This window comes from Dipodomys spectabilis, unplaced genomic scaffold (assembly GCF_019054845.1).
Source record: "Dipodomys spectabilis isolate Male_0828 unplaced genomic scaffold, ASM1905484v1 ptg000006l, whole genome shotgun sequence".
Taxonomy (NCBI): Eukaryota; Metazoa; Chordata; class Mammalia; order Rodentia; family Heteromyidae; genus Dipodomys; species Dipodomys spectabilis.
Genome location: NW_024870683.1, coordinates 10,537,055 through 10,561,124, shown reverse-complemented (window position 1 = coordinate 10,561,124; position 24,070 = coordinate 10,537,055). Strand labels below are relative to the sequence as shown.

Below are 24,070 nucleotides of genomic sequence, written 5' to 3'. Positions count from 1 at the left end.
CTGGGCATGGCGGACAGCGGGGCGCCGTGCGGGACCAGCGGGGACCCCGCCGAGCTCGCGGAGGCGCGCGCCTGGTGCTGCCCGGAACACAGCGACCGCCCGGCCGAGCTCTTCTGTCGCCGCTGCGGCCGCTGCGTGTGCGCGCTCTGCCCGGCGCTGGGCGAGCACCGCGGCCACCCGGTGGGCCTGGCGCGGGAGGAGGCGGAGCGCGTGCAGGTGGGGTCCGCGGGGCACTGCAGGGGGGAGGGTGTGGTGTGCGAGGGGGGGGCCGGAGTAACGGGCGAGGGGCGGGCGAGGAGCGCGCGCCCCAGCTCCCTTCACCGGTTTCCCCGTTAACACTTGGAAACGCAAGGTCCCGCAGGAAGACCTAAATGGGGAGACTGAGGCTCAGGGAAGAGCAAAGGTGAGCCAAGACACCAGTGAAACTTCAGAGGAGGATGGTTGGGCGGGAAGGGGGGACTTGGGAAGCCCCTGTGGTACCCAGATGTCTTCGACCTCATCCACCCACCATGACAGGCCCACAGCAGAGCTGGAAGAAAAGCTACCTTCTAGTGAAAGAGAGGAAAGCCCTACTATGCACCCCTTTAGAAGATGTTTGTGCGTGGCTCTGGACCATCCTAACTGGCCTGAGAAAGCGACTGGATACTGACTCCCCTAACAGTCTTGCAAGCCTGAAAGCCTCTGCCCACCTGCGCACCTGCACACCTGCCCACTGCCGAGCCCTCCACAGACAGGTCCCTTCCAAGTGGCAGCCCTCGGCCCGCTGTTATCTGCAGCACCATCCCCATACAGATAACTAAAAGCTAGTTTGGGAACTAGAGGCTAGCCTTGAACCTTGCATTCTGGCATCTACAAAGTCCATGCTCTCCTTGTCGTCCTCACTGGGCTGATGGTAGTGTAGCCATTGTCTTTGGATTTTTTTGGGGGGGAGGGGTCCAGTCGTGGGGCCTGAACTCTGGGCCTAGGCACTGTCCCTCAGCTCTTCAGCTCAAGGCTAGCGTTCTACCACTTGAGCCACAGCTCTACTTCCGGCTTTTTTCTTTTTGCTTATGTGGTGATGAGGAATCGAACCCAGGGTCTCATGCATGCAAGGCAAGCTCTCTACTACTGAGCCACCTTCCCAGCCCTGTCTTTGGATTTCTGTTCCAGCCCTGTGGCCCACTGGGTGGGAGGCACTGGGCTAAGCTCCCCTCTCTCTGGGCTTCATGAAGTCTGGGCTAGATGCCCTCTGTGTCAACAGAAACAGGTGTGCTGCCACCCCTAAGAAGTCCACAATGAACTCTACCTTATGCCCTCAGGACATTACATCCTGGAGACCCCATCCTGCTCAGAATGACTTGCTGTCACAACTTGCAAGGTGAAATCAGGCTGTTTGTAGAATCTTGGGTTCAAGAACCTCCAGGACCTGCCTTTTTTGATAGCTATAAAATGGGCTGAGAAGGTGGCTCAGTGGTAGAGCACTTGCTTTGCATGCATGAGGCCCTGGTTTCGATTCCTCATCACCACATAAGCAAAAAGAAAAAAGCCGTAAGTGGCGCTGTGGCTCAAGTGGTAGAGCGCTAGCCTTGAGCTGAAGAGCTGAGGGACAGTGCCCAGGCCCAGAGTTCAGACCCCACAACCGGACCCCCCCCCAAAAATAAAATAAAATAGCTGTGATAATAGCTCCTAGCCTGTAATCCTAGCTACTCAGGAGGTTGAGATCTGGTGGATCATGGGTTTAAAGCTAGCCTGGGCAGAAAAATCTGCTAGAATCTCCAAAATAGAAAAAAAAAAAAAAATGGAGGGGGGGCGGTTAGCTAGAGGCATGTGTCAAGTGGTAGAGTGCTAGCCCTGAATTCAAATCCCAGTATCCCAGTACCATTAAAAAAAAAAAAAGCCTGAGTTAACAAGCCTACTTCCAGAAATGTTTCAAGAGTCTCCCACAGTTGTTCTATCTTCCATCTGTCTACCCACCTCTACCTATATACACCCTTTTCCCATCTGCATGCCCACTCACCTACCCACATATCCATCATCAAACATCCATTCAGCACATACTTGTGCCATGGATCAGGAGGAGGTGGCTGGGAGAGAACAGTGACAGTAATTGGGGAGTAATCACTGTAACTAGAGGGTCCAAGGCAGTGGTCAGTTAAACAAATAGGAAGCCCTGGAAGGCTGGGTAGGGGAGGTGGCCATTGGAACTGGTCCTGAAAGTTTGCGTAGAGTGTCAGCAGGTGCTGAGGTAGAAGGACCTATGGCTGGAGGGCATAGCCACTTGGAAATTAGGATGTTCTTGGTCTGTGATGAACAGGAGCTGGCTTCTGAGTTACCATACTCAGGGTGCGCTTCTCCAAGCCAAGGCCAAGCTATGCTTGAGTTATGACCATTCTCCTGAGTCTACCCCATCCTTTAAACAAAGCTGTGCACAGAAATGGAGCTGTGGCTCAAGTGGTCCATTCCTTAGCAAAAATTCTAAGGGACAGCACCCTGGCCCAGAGTTTACGCCCTAGCACCAGCATAAACAAAGTTGTGCACTTCATAGGGAAGGTTTGTTGGAGGTTAAGATGACACATCAGCCCGTGTTGAGCACCTCCATTGGCCAATCAATCCCTCCTTTAGTTCCCAGGACAGAGGTTTACACAGGTGAGGGAGCAGAGCTGGGACTCAGAGCTGGGTCCCTTTGGTCTCCTCTCACTCTGGAGTTTTTGCTTGTTATCATTTGCCTGGGGCCTCAGCCCTCCAATGGCCATTGGCAGGTCCTAGTAATTGTTTGGTTCATCAAAGGCTTCTGAGTGCCTGTCCTTCATGGTCCCCAGGAAGAGTCTGGGGTCAGGCCCAATAGCCACTGGAAGGCCAGCTGTAAGGAAGACAAAGCTAGATTGTGGCTGCCACACTTCTTGGGGATGGAGAAGAGAGCAAACCTTTGAAAAAAGAGGAGCTTCAGAAAGTAGAGATTAGGAAGGTGGAAGAGAGACCCTCCAGACCTGAGAAATCTCTGGCATGGCCCTCTGAGGCCCAGCTCATCCTCCATCTTCTACACTACTAGGCAAGACTCAAGACCTTCCAAGTCTCAGATACCTCCTCTGAAAAAGAGCCCAGGTGAGGGGAGATGAGCACTTGTTATCTGGATGACATGGTGTTTCAGCTTTTTCTTTCCTTCCCTCCCATCAGAAGCTCATCCAAGAATGTTTGCAGCATTTGGCCACCAAGAAGCAGCAGCATGCTGACAACATAACTGAGATAGAAGATGCTGGGGAGAGGCTCAAGGCAAGTAGAGCTGTTCCCATTTCCCCTGGGAACACAAGTGTCCCCTAGTGTGACATTTGCCCAGGGAAAATAAAGACCAAACTCAAATGGGCAGTCAGAGTTGATGGGGTCTGAGACTTCTCTGGTTTGGGGACCTTTTTTTTTTTTGTCAGTCGTGGGGCTTGAACTCTGGGCCTGGGCACTGTCCCTGAGTTCTTCAGCTCAAGGCTAGCACTCTACCACTTGAGCCACAGCGCCACTTGCAGTTTTCTGAGTGGTTTATTGGAGATAGGAGTCTCATGGACTTTTCCTGCCCAGGCTGGCTTTGAACTGCAATCCTCAGATCTCAGTCTCCCGAGTAGCTAGGATTACAGGGGTGAGCCACTGGCGCCTGGCTAGGGAGCCATTTTTGAGGAACAAGAATGCAACATTAGAGACAGATTTCAGTGCCAGACCATGAGGGGTCATGCAGGACCTGGGGGGGGAGGAGGGGAGGAAAGGGGTTAGGCTCATGCCTCGGCAGAATTGGGGAGAATCTGCCCAGAGCCAAGCAGAGAAAAGACTGGCCTTTCTCCCGCCACCAAAGCCATCTTCCCTCAGCTCATCTCTTTTGGAGGAGCTAGTCTTTCACTGCCTTCCACCCATGCCCCAAAATGCCTTAGGCAAAGCAACATGCAACTTATAGAACATGCACATAATTATTTAAAAAATAATGATTTTATTGCCGCTCTTAATGCGCTGTTCTGAGGAGCTACCATTTTATAAGTCAGGCAATGAATACATTTTTGTTTTTGGACAGTGTTACCCTTTCCTTTATTTTCCCCCGGTTTCCATGTTCCATTCCTGTCCACAAGTTACATAGGTGATTTTTCCACTGAATATCATGATTGCTATCATGTTTGTTAATCCTTCCTCCTTCCCTTTCTGTACCCCTCTTTGCCCCTCCTAAAAGAAAAAACAAAACAAAAACAAACACCACCAACAACAACAATAGCAACAATAACAACAATAAAACCCATGTTTCCATTTCTTGGAGTTTGTTTTGTGTAAATCATATTGCAAATGTTCAGAGAAGTTACACCTTTGGGTTCCTCCCCTAAGCGTATGCTCTTTTTGTCTGACTGTGTGTGTGTGTGTGTGTGTGTGTGTGTGTGTGTGTGTGTGTGAGACTACATAGAGCTTCATATAAGTTACCATGTCCAGTTGTATTTTAGATCTAGCTTCCACATTTGAGAGAAAACACGCACTGTTTGTTTCTCTGAGCTTGGTTTGCCTCACTTAGCTTTATTTGTTCTAGGACCTAGAACAAATGCAAATGACATAATCTTATTCTAATGGATGAGCAAAACTCCATTATGATATGTACCATGTTGTATTAATCCACTTATCTGTTGTAGGGCATCTGGGTTGTTTGTATAGCTTGGCTATTGTGAAAAGCCAATAACTTGGCTATTCAGACTTGAACATGGATGCTCAAGTGTCTTTATGATATCCTGGCTTGTAACCTCTGGATAGATGCCCAAAAGTTGTAAGGGTGTGTCATAGGGAAGTTCTGTTTAGATTTTTGAGGAACCTCCAGGACACCATCCAGAATGGCTGTACTAGTTGACATTCCCACCAACAATGCAATAGGACTCCTTTTTCCCCACATCCCTGCCAGCATTTATTGTTCAGATTCTTGACCATGGCCAATCTAACTGCGGTGAGATGGAATATCAGAATTTCAGAGTGTTTTGGTTTACATTTCCTTTATGGCCAGGGATGTTTAGCATTTCCTCATGTGTCTATTTGCCATTTTTACTTTTTCTTCTGAGAAGTCTCTCTTACGCTCCTTTGTCCATATGTTGATTGATTTAATTGTTTGACTGAGGGGGTAGCTTTTTAAGCTCCTTGTATATTTTGGATATTGTCAGATGTATGGCTTATGAATATGCAATTGATTTTTAAAGTTGCCCTGCTACAAATGAAATTAAATAGGTAATGAGTATAACCCATGAACAACTGCTTTCTTCAGGCTTCCTTTTGCATACAATATTTATTTAAATGGATTCCTCTGGGGGGTTGGGGCAGGAAGCTGGAGCTGGCCAAGGTCAGCATGCCAGCTTCCCCTGAAACAGTTGTTTAGAGGCCATTAGAGGCCTTCCTCCCCTCCTAACTGGGGCTGGTTCCTTCTTCTCAGTCCCAGCTGGAGCTGGGTGAGTTCCCCCCAAGGCCTGGCCCTCTGGGACATATATGAACCCCTGACTGACCCCACAAGGCAAAGAGGAAGCCCAGCTCTGACCATGGTCCTAATGTCAGGCCCTCAGCTGAGTGGGGCTGGAGCTGAAGACCCCTCTTGCTGGAGCCCCGGTCAGGCCATGGAACTGACCCCCATATGCCTGACATCCATTCCCTGCCAAGCTCCTAAACACAGCAATGTGCTGAGGGCCTTAGCAGCTCATAGCTGTGGTCCCAGCATAAGGATGAATACTGTCCTTTGAGTTTTTTAGAAGTGAGACTGTGGAGCAGGAAGATAAATCAGTTGAAAAGGACTGGGCAAGTGAAAGTTGCCAAGTTACAAAGTGCATCTCCACAAGGGCTGATAAGGCCCTTGGCTATTGGGGCTGAAGAACAGGTGAGGCTCAGTCTACTGTCTGCAAATCTTGCAGCAGAGATGGGTTAGAGGCTCCTGGGGAAATAGGATCAGCATGGAGGACTGAAGGGAAGGCCTAGAAGGTTTTCAATGTTGTTTTTTCAGTTTTTTCCTTTGAAATAATTATAGATTCATAAGAAACTGCAGGGACGGTACAGAGAAACTGCATGCCCCTTTACCTAGTTTGTCCCAAGTTAGGTAATTATAGTGCAGTTGCAACACAAGAAAATCAATGGTATCGTTGTCAACTTATCACAGTGGACATTCACATGATGACCATGGAGCTTGAACCCAGGGCCTGGGCACTGTCCCTAAGTGTTTGTCCTTAAGGTGGCACTCTACCACTTGAACCACAGCTCCACTTATGGCTTTTACTGTGAGTAATTGGAGATAGGCTCACTGACTTTCCTGCCCTGGCTGGCTTTAAACTATGATCCTCAAAACACAGGTGCCTACCCTGCAACTCTTGTTTACAGTTAATCACCAAAAAGGCGGAAATGGAGCTGAGGCTCAAGTGGTAGAATGTTAGACTTCAGCAAAAACCAAACCAAAACAAACAGCAAGAACAAAAAACTCAAGGATAGTGCCCAGGCCCTGAGTTAAGCCCCACACTTGGAAAAAAAAAAAGTTTTACATTTTTTTTACATTTTACATCTAAGTTTATAATTTTTCACTTTGAGTTAGTTTTTTAATAAGATGTGGTATTTAGGTTAGGGTCTTTGTTTTTCATTTTGTTTGTGGATATCCAGTTACTCTAGAGCCTTATTTTTTTTTTTTTGCTAGTCGTGGGGCCTGAACTCTGGGCCTGGGCGCTGTCCCTCAGCTCTTCAGCTCAAGGCTAGTGCTCTACCACTTGAACCACAGAGCCACTTCTGGCTTTTTCTGCTTATGTGGTGCTGAGGAATCCAACGCAGGGCCTCATGCATGCAAAGCAAGCACTCTACCACTGAGCCACCTTCTCAGCCCTCTACAGCCATTTTTTGAAAAGACTATTTTTTTTCTCCATTGAGTTACTTTTGTCAAAAAATTAACTGGGAGGGGCTGGGAAGGTGGCTCAGTGGTAGAGCGCTTGCCTTGCATGCATGAGGCCCTGGGTGCGATTCCTCAGCACCAGATAAGCAAAAAAAGAAAAAAGCTGGAAGTGGCGCTGTGGCTCAAGTGGAAGAGCGCTAGCCTTGAGCTGAAGAGCTGAGGGACAGCGCCCAGGCCCAGAGTTCAGGCCCCATGACCAGACCCAAAAAAAATTGGAGCTGGGAGTTGGGAGCTCATGCCTATAATCCTAACTACTCAGGAGGATTATAAACCATTCAGAAAAAGCCAGAGGTGGTGCAAGCCTTGAGCAAAAGAAGCTCAGGGACAGCATGTACGCCCAGAGTTCAAGCCCTAAGACTGGCACATACACACAAAAGTCAACTGGGGATGTAGCTCAGTGTTACAGCACCTGCTGAACATGACAAGGCACTGGCTTGGGTTCAGTCCCCAACACAAAAAGAAAAAAAAAAGCCGGGTGCCCGTGGCTCACGCCTGTAATCCAGCTACTCAGGAGGCTGAGATCTGAGGATCGCGGTTCAAAGCCAGCCCAGGCAGGAAAGACCATGAGACTCCTATCTCCAATAAACCACTAGAAAACCAGAAGTGGTGCTGTAGCTCAAATGGTAGAGCACTTGCCTTGAGCTGAAGAGCTGAGGTACAGCGCCCAGGCTCAGAGTTAAGCCCCATGACCGACAAAAAAAAGAAAAGAAAGAAAGAAAATCAAAACTCAAATGGGAGCTGAGGACATTGATCAGTGGTAGACTGCACGTGGCCTTGGCATGTGTGAGGCCCTGGTCCTATAGTACACACACACACACACACACATACACACACACACAGAGAGTCAGTGCTATACTCATGTAGGGCTATTTCTACTCTGGTCCATTGATCTCTGTGCTATCTATGCTATACAATTATGGCCACTGAACCTGTTAATAGATGTAAAAATAGCTGATGCCTCCCACCTTATTTTTTTCCAAAACTATATTTAATCTCTTCTAGTTCCTTTGTGTTTTCATTTAAATCATAAAATAATCTCGTATATATGTATAAGAGAAAGGTTTTGTTGGGATTTCAGTAAGAGTTGTATCATAACTTGTGTATCACTTTGAGGAGCGTTGACATCTGTACTATGTTAAGTCTTTTTGAATCCATGAACATGGTATCTCCTCATTCATTTAAATGCTGTTTTCCTTCATCAGTATTTGTAATATTTCTTAGTGATTGCTCTGCATTTTAAAGCTGAGAGGTATTTGGATCAACATTTAGACTTTGAAAGGTGGAAAGATTGTTGCCTCCCCACTCTATTCCAGTGGGAGCTGGTGGAGTTGAGCAGTCTATACTTCTGTGAAATAGGCATGCATTCCCCAGATAGCTCAGTCCCCCAGTGGCCCCTATTTCTCTCCATGTTACCAGCCTGGCTTCTGTGGGGGCATTGACAATCCCATTGCTGGTTAAGAAGCTGACTTTTAAAAACAATTCAGACTTAATCCTACCACTTCAGCACAATGTTTGTTCACACTATAAGATTTTCTTTTTTCCGTGCAACACTTTTGCTTCCATGTGCTTTGGATGTATTGTTTATGTAGTTCTAATGTCATCTCCCTGGCTGGAGGTGAGGCATGGTGGTTCCGTCCTATATGTGATTTGCTACTGGTACGGTCAGCTTGTCTTCTGTATGTTCCCTACATGTCCTACAAGCCATGAGCTCTGAGGGTGGCTCTTGGGAGCACCGTAGAACGGGCGCATAGACATGGGAGAGGCCTTGTGTCCCAGCACTGTAACCACATACCTGACAGAACAACTTACAAGGAAGAAAGGTTTTTATTTTAGCTAACCATTTCAGAGGACTCGGTCCATAGCCCATGGCTGTGCTGAATCTGGGCTGGTGATGAGGCACCGCTGTGGGCACAGGTACAAAAGGCTTCTCCCTCACGGCTTCCAGAGACAGAGAGAAAGAGGGGGCTGGAGAACAAGTTTCAGCCCCCAAGGACACTCATCTTCCAGTAGCCTGCTTCCTCCAGCTCGGCCCCACCTTCTAAAGTTTCCAGAACTTCCCAAAGTAGGGATTGCACCTTTGGTGCCTGAGTCTGTTGAGGGGATGCTTCATACAAACCATTATAGAGATGCTGTGTTTCCATAGCTGCAGATGTGTTTTATGTTAAATTTGTAGTAGGAACTGCAAGCCTGCAGAATGTCAGCCCACTGTTTTTGTTTGTTTGCATTGCTGGTGATTTTATGGTGACTCCAGATGGATGAACAGATGCCTAGTGATGTTTGGGCAGTGGGGGCTTTTTCCTAGTTCAGGGATGGAACAGAGCAGCCAGTTCCCTGAGCTTCTTGTAGACATTCAGGCCCAGCAAGGAGCAGCAATCTCCTCCACACAACACACTTCCAGCACCATGCCTGCTAGGGTCACGGGCTTCAGCCCCTGATCCCACTACCCATACTGGCTCTCCTCTTTGGTTTTGGATCTGAGAATTTTCCTTTAAGTGTCGATCTTTGTGTGTTTAAAAAGAAAGAGGAGCTGGGAGCTGGTGGCTCATGTCTCTAATCCTAGCTACTCAGGAGCCTGAGATCTGAGGGTCACAGTTCAAAGCCAGCCCAGGCAGGAAAGTCCATGAGACTCTTATCTCCAATTAACTACCAGAACACCAGAAGCGGCACTGTGGCTCAAGTGGTAGAGCGCTAGCCTTGAGCTGAAGAGCTCAGGGACAGTGAACAGGCCCAGAGTTCAAGACCCACAAGTGAGACAAAAAGAAAAAGAAAAAAGAAATAAAAGAGAAGATTTTCTATGTTAGTACTCTCTACTTTCTCTTTTATTATTTATCTTTTTATTTATTTATTTATTTGCCAGTCCTGGGGCTTGAACTCAAGGCCTAGATGCGGTCCCTGAGCTTCTTTTGCTCAAGGCCAGCATTTCAGCCACTACACCAATTTTGGCTTTTTCTGAATGCTTCTTGGAAACAAGAATCTCATGGACTTTGCTGCTCAGGCTGACTTCCAACTGTGATCTTCAGGTCTAAGCCTCCTGAGCAGCTAGGATTACAGGCAGGAGCTCCACTGCCTGGCTTATTGTTATTTTGGTTTTTATTTTTATTTTTTTAGCTCTCAGGATTAAACCTAGGGCCTCATGCCCACTAGGCAAGTACTTTACCACTGAGCTATATCCCAGCCCTCCTTCTTTATGAACCAAAAGAAAATGTTATTTTATTTTATGGGTTTGCGCTGTTGATTAGGAACAAAACACTTCTTTATGTTATTTAAAAACTCTGTCATTGATATCATTAAAAACTGTTTGGCCAGGCATAAAGCAGTTTTGTAAACAGACCAATAAACTTTGTGCATGGTCCAAAGGCTGTCTATTGAGTTAAAGCCAGGCATTATGCCTTATCTAAGCGCCATTCCAAAGGAAAGAGGAACTTAGTCCATAATTCTGAACCAACAGATGCTAACAGGTTTCCTTATTCATTATTGTTAAGCTTTCTACACTTCTAGGTGCAGGGAGACCCCCGACCCAAACCTGCTACCCTAATTCCACTCAAATCCTGGGACTAGATAACTGCTCTTCCTAAATCTTCCAAATCTTCTACTGGGAGCTTTTACATTTTTAGCTATAAGAACAAAAGTCTGGGGGAGTGGTGCATGTAGCAGAATGCCGGCCTTGCAAGTACAAGGCCCTAAGTTCAAACCCCATGCCAAACAATTAGATAACAAATGAAGGAGTGCAAAAATATTAATAGAGCAGGAGCAAGAAGCAGAGGAAGCTGTTCTGTGTGAGCTGGTGGGTGGAAGGGACTCAGGGAGACACTGAGATGTCCTACCCTCTGGCCTCCATCTCGTCCCATCTCCTGTTGACCAAACCCTAAAGGGAGAGCCTGGAAATGAAGCCTATGAGGGCTCAGCCTGACAGCACAGAGAAGGACAGCAGAAAATGGACTCTTGACACACAGGCCCAGTCTGCAAGCAGACCTGTGAGCACTGGGGGCCACGATCAGCCACCTTGGTTCAGGATTTGCGTCTTTCTCTAGCTGTAGAGATGGAACCATGACTTGAGGCCTGGGCCAGTGGGTTGGCATGAAGCAACATTTGCCAGACAAGACAGGAAGGCAAGGACTCTTGCCAGTTATTATGTTCTGTTATTGGCTGATGTTGTATGAACCTTCCAGTCAAGATACCCCTTTCTTTTCCATGTACCTCTTGTATCTTTCAGGATATTTTTAGATTTTTATGTCGGTCTGGGGATGGAACTCAGGGCCTTCTGCATGCTAGGCAAGCACTCTACCACTAAACTACATATCCACCCTTTTATTGCTGTTTTCTTCCTTCCTTCCTTCTTTCCTTCCTTCCTTCCTTCCTTCCTTCCTCCCCTCCTTTCTTTGTTTCTTTGGGGGGGGGGATCAGTTATAGGGCTTAAACTCTGGATCTAGGTACTGTCCCTCAGCGTTTCAGCTCAAGGTGAGCACTCTACCACTTAAGCCACAGAGCCACTTCTGGTTTTCTGGGGGTTAATTGGAGATAAGAGTCTCATGGACTTTCCTGCCTGGGCTGGCTTTGAACTGCAACCCTCAGATCTCAGCCTCCTGAGTAGCTAGGATTACAGGCATGAGCCAGCAATGCCTGGCTAGTGTTGTTTCTTATTAGAGATTTTTTTTTTAAATTTCTTCCTTACTTCAAAAAGGATCTTTAGCCAGGTGCCCATGGCTCACACCTGTAATCCTAGCTACACAGGAGGTTGAGACCTGAGGATTGCAGTTCAAAGCTAGACCAATTAGGAAAGTCTGTGAGACTCTTATCTTCAGTTAACCACCAAAAAGCCAGAAGTGGAGCTGTGGCTCAAGTGGTAGAGCACTACCTTGAGCCAAAAAAGAAGTTCAGAGACAGCACTCAGGCCCTGAGTTCAAGCCCCAGGACTAGCACAAAAAAAAAAGGGGAGGGGGGTATCTTTAGCAAGTCCTTGTGGGATATGCCTACATACCTATAATCCCAGAATTTCAGAGGCTGGAGGAGGATCAGCTTGGCTACATAGTAAGACCCTCGCTCAAAAAAACAAACAAGAGAGAGAGTCAGATTGCTGTTTCTCCACGTATGTTGCAACCAGCTATGAACAGTACTGAGGGAAGCTTTGGTTTTTTGTTTTTTTTTTTAATCTGACCCAGTGTCCTACTGGCCACTTCTCTGGGCTCACTTTGTAGATATAATTTTTTTCTGGATTTCCTGATTGTTTAACTTACTGTCTGCAATGGGTTCTCCTCCCCTCCCTCTCCCCCGTCCCACCCCAGGCTCATGCAGAGTCAAGTAAAGCCTGGCTGACAGAGAAATTCGCTGAGCTCAGATTACTACTTGATGAAGAGCAAGTGCAAGCCAAAAAGTTCATTGATAAGAACAAGGAGCTGGCTCTCCAGGCATACCAGGAGCAGGTGGGGTCTCTCAGGAAACAAATCGAAGTTCTGGATGATCTCCACATCCGGGTCTGGAGTATCAGCCAGGAGCCCAACCCTGTCCAGCTGCTGCAGGTAACAATAGGGCTGCTGCTCTTAGTGTTGCCACTTGATACCTACATTCCACCTCATTTATCCAGGAGCTGGGCAGTGTTTACACACCCAAAAAACCCACATAGACTTCCTCATCACCACGTAGAAGGCCAGAGAGTAAATGTCATTAGGAAGATGATAGACATCTTGGGCTGGTTAAATAGTAACAGCGACTATTCTGCATGGCCTTTGTAGTCCAAACACTTATGGATCTTAGCACCAATGTTTGCTTGTACTCGGCAAAGTAGATCTTCTCACTCTATGTTGTAAATTTAAATGAGAAGTTGGGTGATTTTCCTAGATGGGTAGGTGGCAGAGAGCGCATCGGATCACAGGTCTGTCAAACTCTAAACCCATGAGGTTTCGAGTTGCCTGGCCTTCTGCTTGAAAAGCCATATCTAGGGCATCCTTCCTACGGAGTCCTGGCCTCCAGCAGTTCAGGCTTGGCATCGCTTTCCTTTTTCTCATTGTCAAGGCTACTGGTTTTAATTATCATTTATTTCTTTTATTTGTTTGTGCCTGTAGCCATCAAATTCTTCCCTAGCTAGATGTCCTGATACACATGGGGAACTCATGTAGCTTTCCCACAAACTCAGAGAATTTATCTACAATATAGCTCAAACAAGCTAGCTAGCCAGTGCCAGTGGCTCATGCCTGTCATCCTAGCTGAGATTTAAGGATCATGGTACAAAGCCAGCCAGGGCAGGAAAGTCTGTGAGATTCTTAGCTCCAATTAGCCACCAAAAAGTCAGAAGTGGAGCTGTATATGTCTCAAGTGGTAGAGCACAAGCCTGGAATGGAAAAGGGTAAGGAAGGGATAGTGCTCAGGCCCTGAGTTTAAGCCCCAGTATTACACACACACACACACACACACACGCACACACACACACACCAAACTAAAGTATGCCCAAGGTTTGCTTCCACCTACAAATGCAGCCCCCAGAGCCTTCCCGACCCTGCGCTCACTACCCCCACCAGGTGTACATGGCCACCAAGCCAGAGATGCAAAGACAGAGGGGCCTTGCAGAGCTGAGCCACCCTGTGCCCTACTCCTTTGAGCCAGTCAAAAGCTTCTTCAAGGACCTTGTGGGAGCCATGCAGAGGACCCTCCAGAAGCCACTGGACATTCGTCTGAAGAAAAGTGAGTCAGCATGTGACAATGGGGACTTAACACCCTGTGGAGCCCCATACCCCAGACAGCTAGGAAGGTCTCCCCCCTGAATGATGGCTCTCCCACCCAAATATCCATGGCTGGGCAGCCAGGGCTCCTGGGTGTGGTATCCAACCTATCCTTAATGCCTTCTATGACGTCGCTTTCTCTTCCTGAGAGGTCTCCTGCTTGCCTGTCCAGCCATGGGGCACTTGAACCTAGCCAGCTCTTGCTCCTCCTCTGCCTCTGCCTGGGGTCAGCCAGTCATCACCTTTGCTAGGCAGTTGGGGGCACCATTGTGCTCTCTGGGAGCCTTTCTGGTCCCAGGCTCCCTTACTTCCTCCATGGCCATCTCCCCTCTGCCTTCGCCCTGCAAGGTTCGCCCCATGACCTGCCTGGGCACACATGACCTGCCTGCTCAACTCGCATTCCATGGCGGGCAGGGAGACTTTGGGGGCCAAATCTGAGGTACATGTAGAGTCTGACACAAAGCAAGTGCTCCAAAATCTGTCCCAAGAGTCCTTTTATTCCCCTCTGCTGTGAGACACAGCAAACTTGTGTCCATAGTAAGAACCACAATGAAGTAAAGTACAACAGCAAGAAGCCATTTCATGCAGCAGTTGGGAAACCCCTGGAAAGGGGGCACCTATAACTAAATAGCTAAAAAAGGTCTGGGGGTGCAGCTTGAGTGGTAGAGCATCTGAGTTCAAAACCCCAGGGCGAGCTGGAGCAGGGCTTTATATAGACTGCAGACCCAACGACAGGAGAGCATGTGGTCACATGCAGGGCTCTGGGGAGCCCCTGTCACCTTGAGAATAATGCCCAGCTTGCCCACACCTGAACAATGATGTTGTCTTCAGAGGTTGTGGTGAGGAGTGAGGTTTTTGTTTGTTTGTTTTGTAAGCCATGAGACTTGAACTCAGGCGCTTGAACTCAGGCACTGTCCCTGAGCTCTTTCACTCAAGGCTAGTAGCTCTACCACTTTGAGACACAGTGTCACTTCTGGTTTTCTGGTGGTTAGTTGGAGATAAGAGTCTCATGGACTTTCCTGCCCCAGATGCCTGTTCTTGAACCATGATGCTCAGATCTCAGCCTCCTGAGTAGATAGGATTACAGGCCAGAGCCACCTGTGCCTAGCAAGTGAGTTTTTCAGTATTCAGGAATATACAGGCACAACACAGACACAGCACAATGTAAATGTTCGCAGTTTTCATTCTTGTCACCTCTGGGAAATGTTCTTCAGGCTGAGGGGAAAGTGAGTGCTGAGGTCCTGAGGCACAGTGGGAGTAAACATGCCCTGCTGAAGGATATGCTAAGGTGTCATCTGGGAGGAGGCTTTGGGCCTGAGCTACTAACTGGTAGAAGGAAGGGATCATTTTATGTAATGGGAAGAAGCACCTATTAATTTTTTCCTGTCACTGTGACAAATACCTGAGAGAAACAATTTAAAAGTAGGAAAGATTTATTTTTTTGTTGGTCATGGGGCTTGAACTCTTGGCCTGGGCGCTGTCCCTCAGCTCTTCAGCTCAAGGCTAGTGCGCTACCACTTGAGCTACAGCACTACTTCTGGCTTTTTCTGTTTATGTGGTGCTGAGGAATTGAACCCAAGGCCTCATGCATGCAAGGCAAGCACTCTACCCCTGAACCACCTTCCCAGCCCTGGAAAGGTTTATTTTTGGCTCATGGTTCCAGAGGTCTCAAGCCTAAAGTCAGCTGGATCCGTTACCTTGGGCCCAAGGTAGGGCAGAAAGATTAGCAAGGCACTAGAAGAGGGTGGTAGAGGAGGCTGCTCACCTCATGGTGTCCAGGAAGTAGAAAGACAGACAGGAAGGAACCAGTGCAGGACCTCAGACCCTTCAGACACACAGCCTGCTTCCTTATCTCCATCACTTCCCAATGATATCATCAATCTAGAGTCCATCCATAGAAGAATAGAGTGCTGAAGGCAGAGCCTCCTGGTCTAGTCATTACCCAGAGCCCCACCTTCTGAACACGGCTACACTGGGAATCAAGCCTTTTGAACCTGGTAGGAGGTGAAGAACTTAAGCTCCCATGTGGAGATTCACATAGGCAATAGCATAGATGATTCTAGAGTTGGGGAGAGGGGGAGACCATGCTAGCTGTGATGATGATGAGCAAGTGGGTGAGGTGGGGGGAGAGGGAAGGGGCACCCTCAGCGTTTCTGGGGAGGAACTAAAGCCCAAACACCTGGAAAAGCAGACACAAGAGGAGGGCTCTGGGCAGAGAGCCGTCCAAGATGACCCCAGGGGAAAGCGTTCCACCCTCTTTTCTTGCTAAGAACTTGACCTGGCCACAATCTTGCCTCTGATTCCTTGTTTGGGGGAACCTGCATGTGCCTAGAGGCTACCTCCTGGCCCTGAGTGCTGCTCTACTGGTCCTACTGTGTGGTCCTGGGCTCTTCTCTAGCTCAAGCGTCTCCTCCTTTAACTTTGCATGTGTTTCTTAGGGTGAGGCCATATGAATTCCGAGCTTTGCCATATTCTTAGTATGTTTTATTTCTGCTGCTTGTATAAACTCTTGCATTTACTTCTCACCACTCAAATTCATTACAGACATAAACAGCCAGCTCTCCAGCTCCTCCAGCACCAAGCCAGGCACCTTGTTGAAAATCAGCCCTTCACCAGAGAGATCACTCTTCTTAAAATGTAAGCCCAGGGTGGAGAGAGGGTGGATAGGGTGGGAAGCATTGGTGAGGAGGGCCCTGGAGAAGGCAGCTCTACACCATTACTTTTTTATGTTACGACAACCAAATTATTTCTTTATTATTATTATAAAGGCAACATACAGAGAGGTAACCAAATTATTTTTAAACAAGTGTTGTTTTTAAAAAAGAAAGCTTTGCCAGGCTCACACCTGTAATCCTAGCTATTTATGAGGCTGAGATCTGAAGATCGCAGTTCAAAGCCAGCCCAGGCAGGAAAGTCCATGAGACTCTTATTTCCAAATTAACCACTAGAAAACCAAAAGCGATGCTGTGGTAGAGCGCTAGCCTTGAGCTGAAGAGCTCAGAGACAGTGCCCAGGCCCAGAGTTCAAGCCCCATGACCAACCTAAAAAAAGAAAAGAAAGAAAAGAAAATTTTGCTAGGCACCAGTGGCTCAGGCCTATAATCCTAGCTACTCAGAAGGCTGACATCTGAGGATTGCAGTTCAAAGCCTGTGCAAGAAAGTCTGTAAGACTCTTATCTCTAATTAACTCCCAGAAAACTGGAAGTGGTGCTTCAATCAAAGTGGTAGAGTGCTAGCCTTGAGCAAAAGAAGCTCAAGGACAGCGCCCAGGCTCTGAGTTCAAGCCCCATGACTGACAAAAACAGAACGCTTTTGCTGGGCATAGTGGTACATCCCTTTAACCCCAGTATTAAGGAGGCAGAAGAAGGAGAATCATGGTCAGTTGGGCTACACCAAGACAAAAGAAAACCAATAACTTTTATTATTAGTCTTTTATTTCTTTTTTTGTTGTTGTTGGTGGTGGTGGTCGTGGGGCCTGAACTCTGGGCCTGGGCGCGGACTGTCCCTCAGCTCTTCAGCTCAAGTCTAGCACTCTACCACTTGAGACACAGCACCACTCCCGGCTTTTTCTGCTTATGTGATGCTGAAGAATCGAAACTAGGGCCTCATGCATGTGAGGCAAGCACTCTGCCACTGAGCCAACTTCCCAGGCCCCAGTCTTTTATTTCTTTAAGTGGTTATGCAAAAGGGTTTCAATTCAACATAGCAACACTTGCCTAGCAGGCAGGAGGACCTGGTTCAACCCCGAGCCCCACAAGAAAAAAAAAGAAAATTATCAAAGTAATGTATGTATTGTGATTAAAATCACAGAATATAGATGAGCAAAAAGAAAATAATGGTCCCTCCATGATAAATGCCTAATATTAATATTCTGGCATCTCTTCATACAAGCATTTAAAAACGTGTGTACAGATGTTTTAAGAGGGAATCACGCTCTATTCTTTTGTAATTTTTATGTAACAATGTAGCTTGAACAATTTTCTTTTTTTTGTTGTTGTTGTTGGGTTGGTTTTTTTTTGGGTCTGGTCGTGGGGCCTGAACTCTGGGCCTGGGCGCTGTCCCTCAGCTCTTCAGCTCAAGGCTGGCGCTCTACCACTTGAGCCACAGCGCCACTTCCGGCTTTTTCTTTTTGCTTATGTGGTGCTGAGGAATCGAACCCAGGGCCTCAGGCATGCAAGGCAAGCTCTCTACCACTGAGCCACCTTCCCAGCCCAAGCTTGAACAATTTTCTACCTCAGTCTTTTCAAAGGATACATAATATTGTCTCTTTTCAAAAGATACAAATATCTCCTGATGTTGAACCTTGGGGCAGATTTACACTTTCATTTTCTCTTTTACTTTTCTTTTTATCTTTTTTTTTTTTTTGTCGGTCATGGAGCTTGAACTCTGGGCCTGAGTCCTGTCCCTCAGCTCTTCAGCTCAAGGCTAGTGCTCTACCACTTGAGCCTCAGTGCCACTTCCAGTTTTCTGGTGGTTTATTGGCGATAAGAGTTTCACAGCCTTTCCTGCCTGGGCTGGCTTAGCACCATAATCCTCAGATCTCAGCCTCCTGAGTAGCTAGGATTATAGACAGGAGCCACTGGTGCATAGCTCTTTTTCTTTTTTATCCAGGCCTGAGGCTTGAACACTGGGCCTGGGTACTGACTCTGATTTTATTTTGCTCAAGGCTAGTGCTCTGCCACTTGAGCCACAGTACCACTTCTGGTTTTTCTGAATAGTTTATTGGAGATGAGAGTCTCATGGACTTTCCTGACCTGGCTGGCTTCAAACTGTGGTTCTCAGATCTCAGCCTCCTGTGTTACTAGAATTCTAGGTTCCCAGCTGAGGAGGTATTTTAAAGAAAACTTTGAAAATAAAGTACATTCAAAGAAGAGTGCACAGGGATGGACATGGTAGAATATACCTATAATCTCAGCTACTTGGGAAGCAGTGATAGCAAGATTTCAATTCAAGGCAAACTCCAAGAAAAAATTCAAGACCTCTATCTCAATTAAAAAAAAAATGAGTGTGGTGGTTCATACCAGTTCTCAGCTAGGCAGGAGACATAGGAGGATCATACATAATCTAAGTTTGCCTGGGCAATAAACCAGAGATCCTATCTGAAAAAAAAACTATAGCTAAATAGAGCTGAAGGTGTGGTTCAAGTGGTAAAGTGCCTGTCTAGCAAGTCAAGCTCATACCTAGTACTGCCCCAAGATATAAAGTATTCAAAGTGTGCTGCCTCCAGTATATGTGTACATATATATATATACATATATATTAGCTTATATATATATATATGAGCTTTCTTCAGATCAAAACATGGAAATTTCCAAGTCTCATTCATGTCCTCTGATTTGCTCTCCCCAAAAAGTATCTACTCGCCTCACTTCTAACTCTAGAGGTTAGTTTTGTCAGCTTTTAACTTTATGTAATGGGGTCATTCTTTTGTTTCTTAATATGGATAAGACGTATCCATATTATTACAGAGATCTGGTCCTTTTCATTGCTCTAAAGTATTCCCTTGTGTAGCCATAGCAACTTTATTCCTATTACTGATGGCACTGGGATTGCTTCCATTTTCCTTTTGTGAACATACTTGCTATAGCATTCTTGTGCATGTCATTTCAAATTATTTAAATATTTATTTTCTTTTATGTTATATTTAGAGCTTTTTATTTTTCCTGTCCTGGGGCTTGAACTCAGAGCCTGGGTGCTGTCCCTGAGCTTTTGCTAGTGCTCCATTAATTGAGTCACAGCTCTAAATCATTGGAGATAAAAAGTTCTATGGACTTTCCTTCTTGGGCTGGTTTCCAACTGTGATGCTCCAATCTCAGCCTCCAGAGTAGCTAGGATTAAAGGCATGAGCCACCAGGACCCAGCCTATTTAGAGCTTTTTAAAGATCACATATACCAATCAATTTATTTCAAGTAGTAGAGAAGAATTACAAAGTATTCGTTTAATAGGGTAAAGCATTAATGGCTGATGATTATTGTTGCTAAACCAAAGGTGGTAAGTACATATAATGGAATATCTATCTTTCAGCCTTAAAAAGGAAGGAAATCTTTTCATGTGTGTACATTTGAGGAAATTTGTGCCAAATGAAATAAAATAGACAAAAAAATACAAATACTGTAGGATTCTACCTGTATCTGGCATCTGAAGCTGTGAGATTCATAGAAACAGGGCCTACGTGCTGTCCTTGAGTGTTTGTGTACAAGGCTAGCGCTCTACTACTTGACTTGCAGTGCCCCTTTCAGTTTTGTGGTGGTTAATTGGAGATAAGAGTCTCCTGGGTTTCTTGCCCAAGCTGCTTTAGAGCCACAATACTCAGATCTCAGGCTCCTGAGGAGCTAGGATTACAGGCATGAGCCACCAGAGCCCTGCAAATCTTTTTTTTTTTTTAATTTTACTTTAAATTTTTGTTTTTCTTTTTTACCTTCAAGCAGTTGCACCAAGGTTTCGATTCAACATGTCAGTTTATGAGAACAATGCATTTTGATCAACGTCACCCCTTCCATCATTCTTGCCCACCTCTCCCAAACCTCAATGGGATTATTCCTATTGAATTATTAAGAAATGGGCAGTAAATTCCGTGGAAGAAAATAAAAAAGGCCTGAAGAGTGCACAGCCCAGTCCCCCTTTCCTCGGGCCCACAGGCACCTCACTCCAAGGGGTCTGCGTTAGCAGCCTGTCCAGGCAGCCCTCATTCCCGCTGGCTTTCCCACTGTAAGGGGCACTGGAGGAGGGGGGCGCCGTGGGCGTGTCTCATGGGCGCGTCTGCAACAGGACACGCCCACCAGAGGCCCCTTCTCCCCGCCCCCGCAGACGCGCGCACGCCCACGCTGGACCCGGACACGATGCACGCACGCCTGCGCCTCTCGGCCGACGGGCTGATGGTGCGCAGCGGCCTCCTGGGCCGCCTGGGGCCGGCGCCCGCCACGCGCTTCGATGAACTCTGGCAGGTGCTGAGTCGCGACTGCTTCGCCGCCGGCCGCCACTACTGGGAGGTGGACGTGCAGGAGGCCGGCCTGGGCTGGTGGGTGGGCGCGGCCTACCCGTCCCTGCGGCGCCGCGGGGCCTCGGCCGCCGCCCGCCTGGGCTGCAACCGCCAGTCGTGGTGCCTCAAGCGCTACGACCTGGAGTACTGGGCCTTCCACGACGGCCAGCGCAGCCGCCTGCGGCCCCGCGACGACCCCGACCGGATCGGCGTCTTCCTGGACTACGAGGCCGGCATCCTGGCCTTCTACGACGTGACGGGCGGCATGAGCCACCTGCACACCTTCCACGCGGCCTTCCAGGAGCCGCTCCACCCGGCCCTGCGGCTCTGGGAGGGGGCCCTCCGCGTCCCCCGGCTCCCCTAGACGACGCCCGCGGGGGGGGGTCCCTGCGGCACGGGGGGGGGCTAACGTGTCCTAAACCCATCTGCTGCCCCCCCCCATCCCCAGCAGGTACTAGTGAGAGTCGCCTGCCAGTGGCTCTTCTCTGCCTTGAGGTCCCCTTTATCCACCGCCTTCCTGATCTGGACGTCCCCCCAATCTTCACCTTCTATTCGGAAATCAGGGTGACCTGCCCCAGACCACTCAGGACCATGGTGAGGCTCCTCCCCCAGAGCCAGCGAAAAACTCACTCTAGCATTCGAGACCCGTCTAGTCTGCGCTCCAGCCCCGTGCCTTTTCAGAGGCCGTCCAATAACACTGCCCCAATTTCCCCTCTGCACTTCTGTGCATTTTTTTCTACTTTTTTTCCATTTTTTTTCTCGTCAGGAAAACCCTGCCCACTCTTTGCCCGTCTCAGGTGCTCCCTGGACTTCCGGCTGCGGGACATCTTCCCAGGCCACAGGAATCTGATGTTTCCTAAGACCTCAGAGATTTACCCCACTTGACCTCATTGCATGTTTGGAAAACTGAAGTTCTAAGAGCTGCCTTAAATTACCCATACTGATTCAGGGCTGGACTAGGCCTGAAGCCCACATTGGTGCCTTATCCTCCACCCCTACAACGGCCAAGAATCTGACCCGATCTTTGCCCTGCCCTTGGGGCCCAGTTTGTAATCTGGGAGATGACTGGTTTTGAGGCGTTGGGAAGAAATCTGCAGTGATGTTGCTAAGTTTTACCCAAGCTCCTTGAGACAAAAAAAAAAAAAAAAAAAAGAATGGCTGTCAGAGGGGTTGGATAGCTCCAATCCCTGAAACCAGGCTGAGGCAACCCAGAAAGATGTTTTCTTGAATAAAGTGATGGGAAAGAAGCTAAGAGTTGCACTCTTAGGGAGAAAAAGCCTCTTCCCAGGGTCTGTACCTGTTGGGGAGGATTAAGCATTCTGACCTGTCAGCTCCTTAGACAGGTGTATGGCTACACAGCCTAAGTAGAATACAAAGCAGAAGGGACTAAAGTGCCTTAGTTCTAACCACGCAAACTCTTGAGTAGACATCTAAGCATCCACCTGGCTCTAGGCATCCTGAGAAGGAAAAACTACTGGGAATGGCCCAAAGCTGAATTCTGAAAGGCAGAGGATATTCCTGACAGAGGGGAATAAGCACTTGATTCTACATCCACTCACCTCCAGAAACCCAAGGTCTTTCCCTCAGACCCACAACTACAGAGGCCAAGTCAGATAGCTGTGACTACTGTCAGGTGATGCCCTGTGTAACCCTACAATTACATTCACGCTATCCGTATCCCTAGCAGGTAGGAATCACTCCCATGCTACACATGGCAGAATGAAGACGGAACAAGTCACTTGCCCAAGGCCACACAGTTAACCTGCTCCTGTCTCCGGGCCCTGCTGTTAATTCTGATAGCCACATGCTCCTGTCCCCCTCACTGAGTCACAGCCTCTGATGCTTTGCTTTCGCCTGGTTACTCTGTGCAGCCTGGTTCTACCTGTTGATTTCCCCTCTGAGTTCTGAGATGAGGCCTCATACCCCAAAGGAGATGTAGTGTGAGAATCTGGGATTTATGCAGGGAAGATAGATGATAACTGTACTGAAGAGCAATTAAATTGGCTCTAAGTCAGTGTCTGCGCTAGCCAGAAAACTAGTTGCAGCCTATAATTGGGCTTGCTCTCTACTTCGGCAACCTCATCTGCAAGACAGGGGTAAAAGCTCCAGTTTACCAGGGCTGATGCTCAAATGAACCAAAGCTTATGAAATTTCCTTCAGAAGTGTAAAAGGCTACACAGCCTTTACAGGACATATGAGGTCCTCCAACAGAGTTCCCCTTGCACCCTGACACAGTATGGGACGTGCAGCAGCCTGCAGCTGTGTGCCAGCAGGGGGAACTCCGTATTCCCAAAGCAGAAAAGAAGTTTCCTTGGCATCCAAGTCATGCCATTGTGATGTCATTGTGCCTTTACAAGTGTTGTGCTGGTCAAAGTTTCCTCATTGATACAGCAAATCACTTGCAGTTTTTCCCTCTGTGATGCTAGGCCTCAAACCACACTGGACAAGCACTTCTACCACTGAGCTGTCTCCCAGCCCCAGCAGGCTTTTCAAATAACAGTAATTTCCTAGTGTATTGTCTTAATGAGCACTGTCCTTGTAACTCTTCTTTACTCGTAGTTTATGTGACTTGAATAAAATACATAGTACCCAAAAACTGGACAACTTCCATATTCTTCACCGGTTTTCTTGTGGCAGAAGGCTGGTCCCTGAAGAAAGCCCACTATGTCTTTTCTTCCAAGGAAGCAAACCCTGACTCCTGGCTGTTCCTACTCAGAATAGAATTATGTAGCTTTTAGCATCTTTCTGGCTACCCTTTATTTTTGTGCCAGTCCTTGGGGATTGGACTCAGGACACTGACCCTGAGCTTTTGTGCTCAAGGCTAGCACTTTACAACTTGAGCCACAGCTCCACTTCTGGCTTTTTGGTGGTTAAGTGGAGTCTCATGGACTTTACTGCCCATGCTGGCTTCAAACCACGATTTTCAGATCTCAGCCTCCTGAGTAGCTAAGATTACAGACGTGAGTCACCAGCACCTGGCCTGGCTCTCCTTTAGCACCACTGAAGCTGACTGTAGTGGTAGTCTTTGAGTTTCCCCCTATGGCATTGTCTCTTCTGCCTGCAGGTGCACTCTGTCAGGCACAGCTGAACAGAGGACACAGGCATCCTGAGTGGAGTTGTGAAGGCAGCCTGCTCAGCACAATAAGCTGCATCTGATAGGGAGACAGCAGGAGAGTGGATGCTCCAGGTCCTGTTTGGAAATCATGGTTCCCTGTTGCCCATAGACCAGCCTCACACAGCAGAACTTCTTCCCCACGTGCTCTCCTGCCAATCACTTCCTAGTCCTCAGACACTTGACACTTCCCAAGTTGTGCATAGTTCCTCCCTCGTTCTCTGGTAACTTACATGCCACTTCTAGGAAGTGGTATCTGGCCAATATCCCTCTTCCATCCTTTCCCATCCTTCTCCCATGACCCTTTTTGAACATCTCAGCAACCCACATGTGGGGCATCATAGGCCAGTCTGCTGCTTTGCCATGGGCCGGGC

General features: G+C 47.8%; 1 protein-coding gene across 1 annotated transcript; it reads left to right on the top strand.

Annotated features, from left to right (window-relative positions):
* The first annotated feature begins 6 nt into the window (after nt 1-6).
* Nucleotides 7-20,982, top strand: Trim14 (tripartite motif containing 14). Its single transcript, XM_042698794.1, has 6 exons — nt 7-216; nt 3,154-3,249; nt 12,175-12,408; nt 13,405-13,567; nt 16,150-16,242; nt 20,413-20,982. Exons 1-6 carry the CDS (start codon nt 7-9, stop codon nt 20,946-20,948), a joined length of 1,332 nt encoding a protein of 443 aa, XP_042554728.1. The 3' UTR covers nt 20,949-20,982.
* The last annotated feature ends 3,088 nt before the right edge of the window (nt 20,983-24,070 follow it).

Excerpts from the sequence above, each read along its gene's own strand:
- Trim14 (XM_042698794.1), top strand. The coding sequence starts at position 7 with ATGGCGGACAGCGGGGCGCCGTGCGGGACCAGCGGGGACCCCGCCGAG. Across the intron at positions 217-3,153 it reads AGGAGGCGGAGCGCGTGCAG|AAGCTCATCCAAGAATGTTT; the intron begins GTGGGGTCCGCG and ends CCCTCCCATCAG. Across the intron at positions 13,568-16,149 it reads GGACATTCGTCTGAAGAAAA|ACATAAACAGCCAGCTCTCC; the intron begins GTGAGTCAGCAT and ends AATTCATTACAG.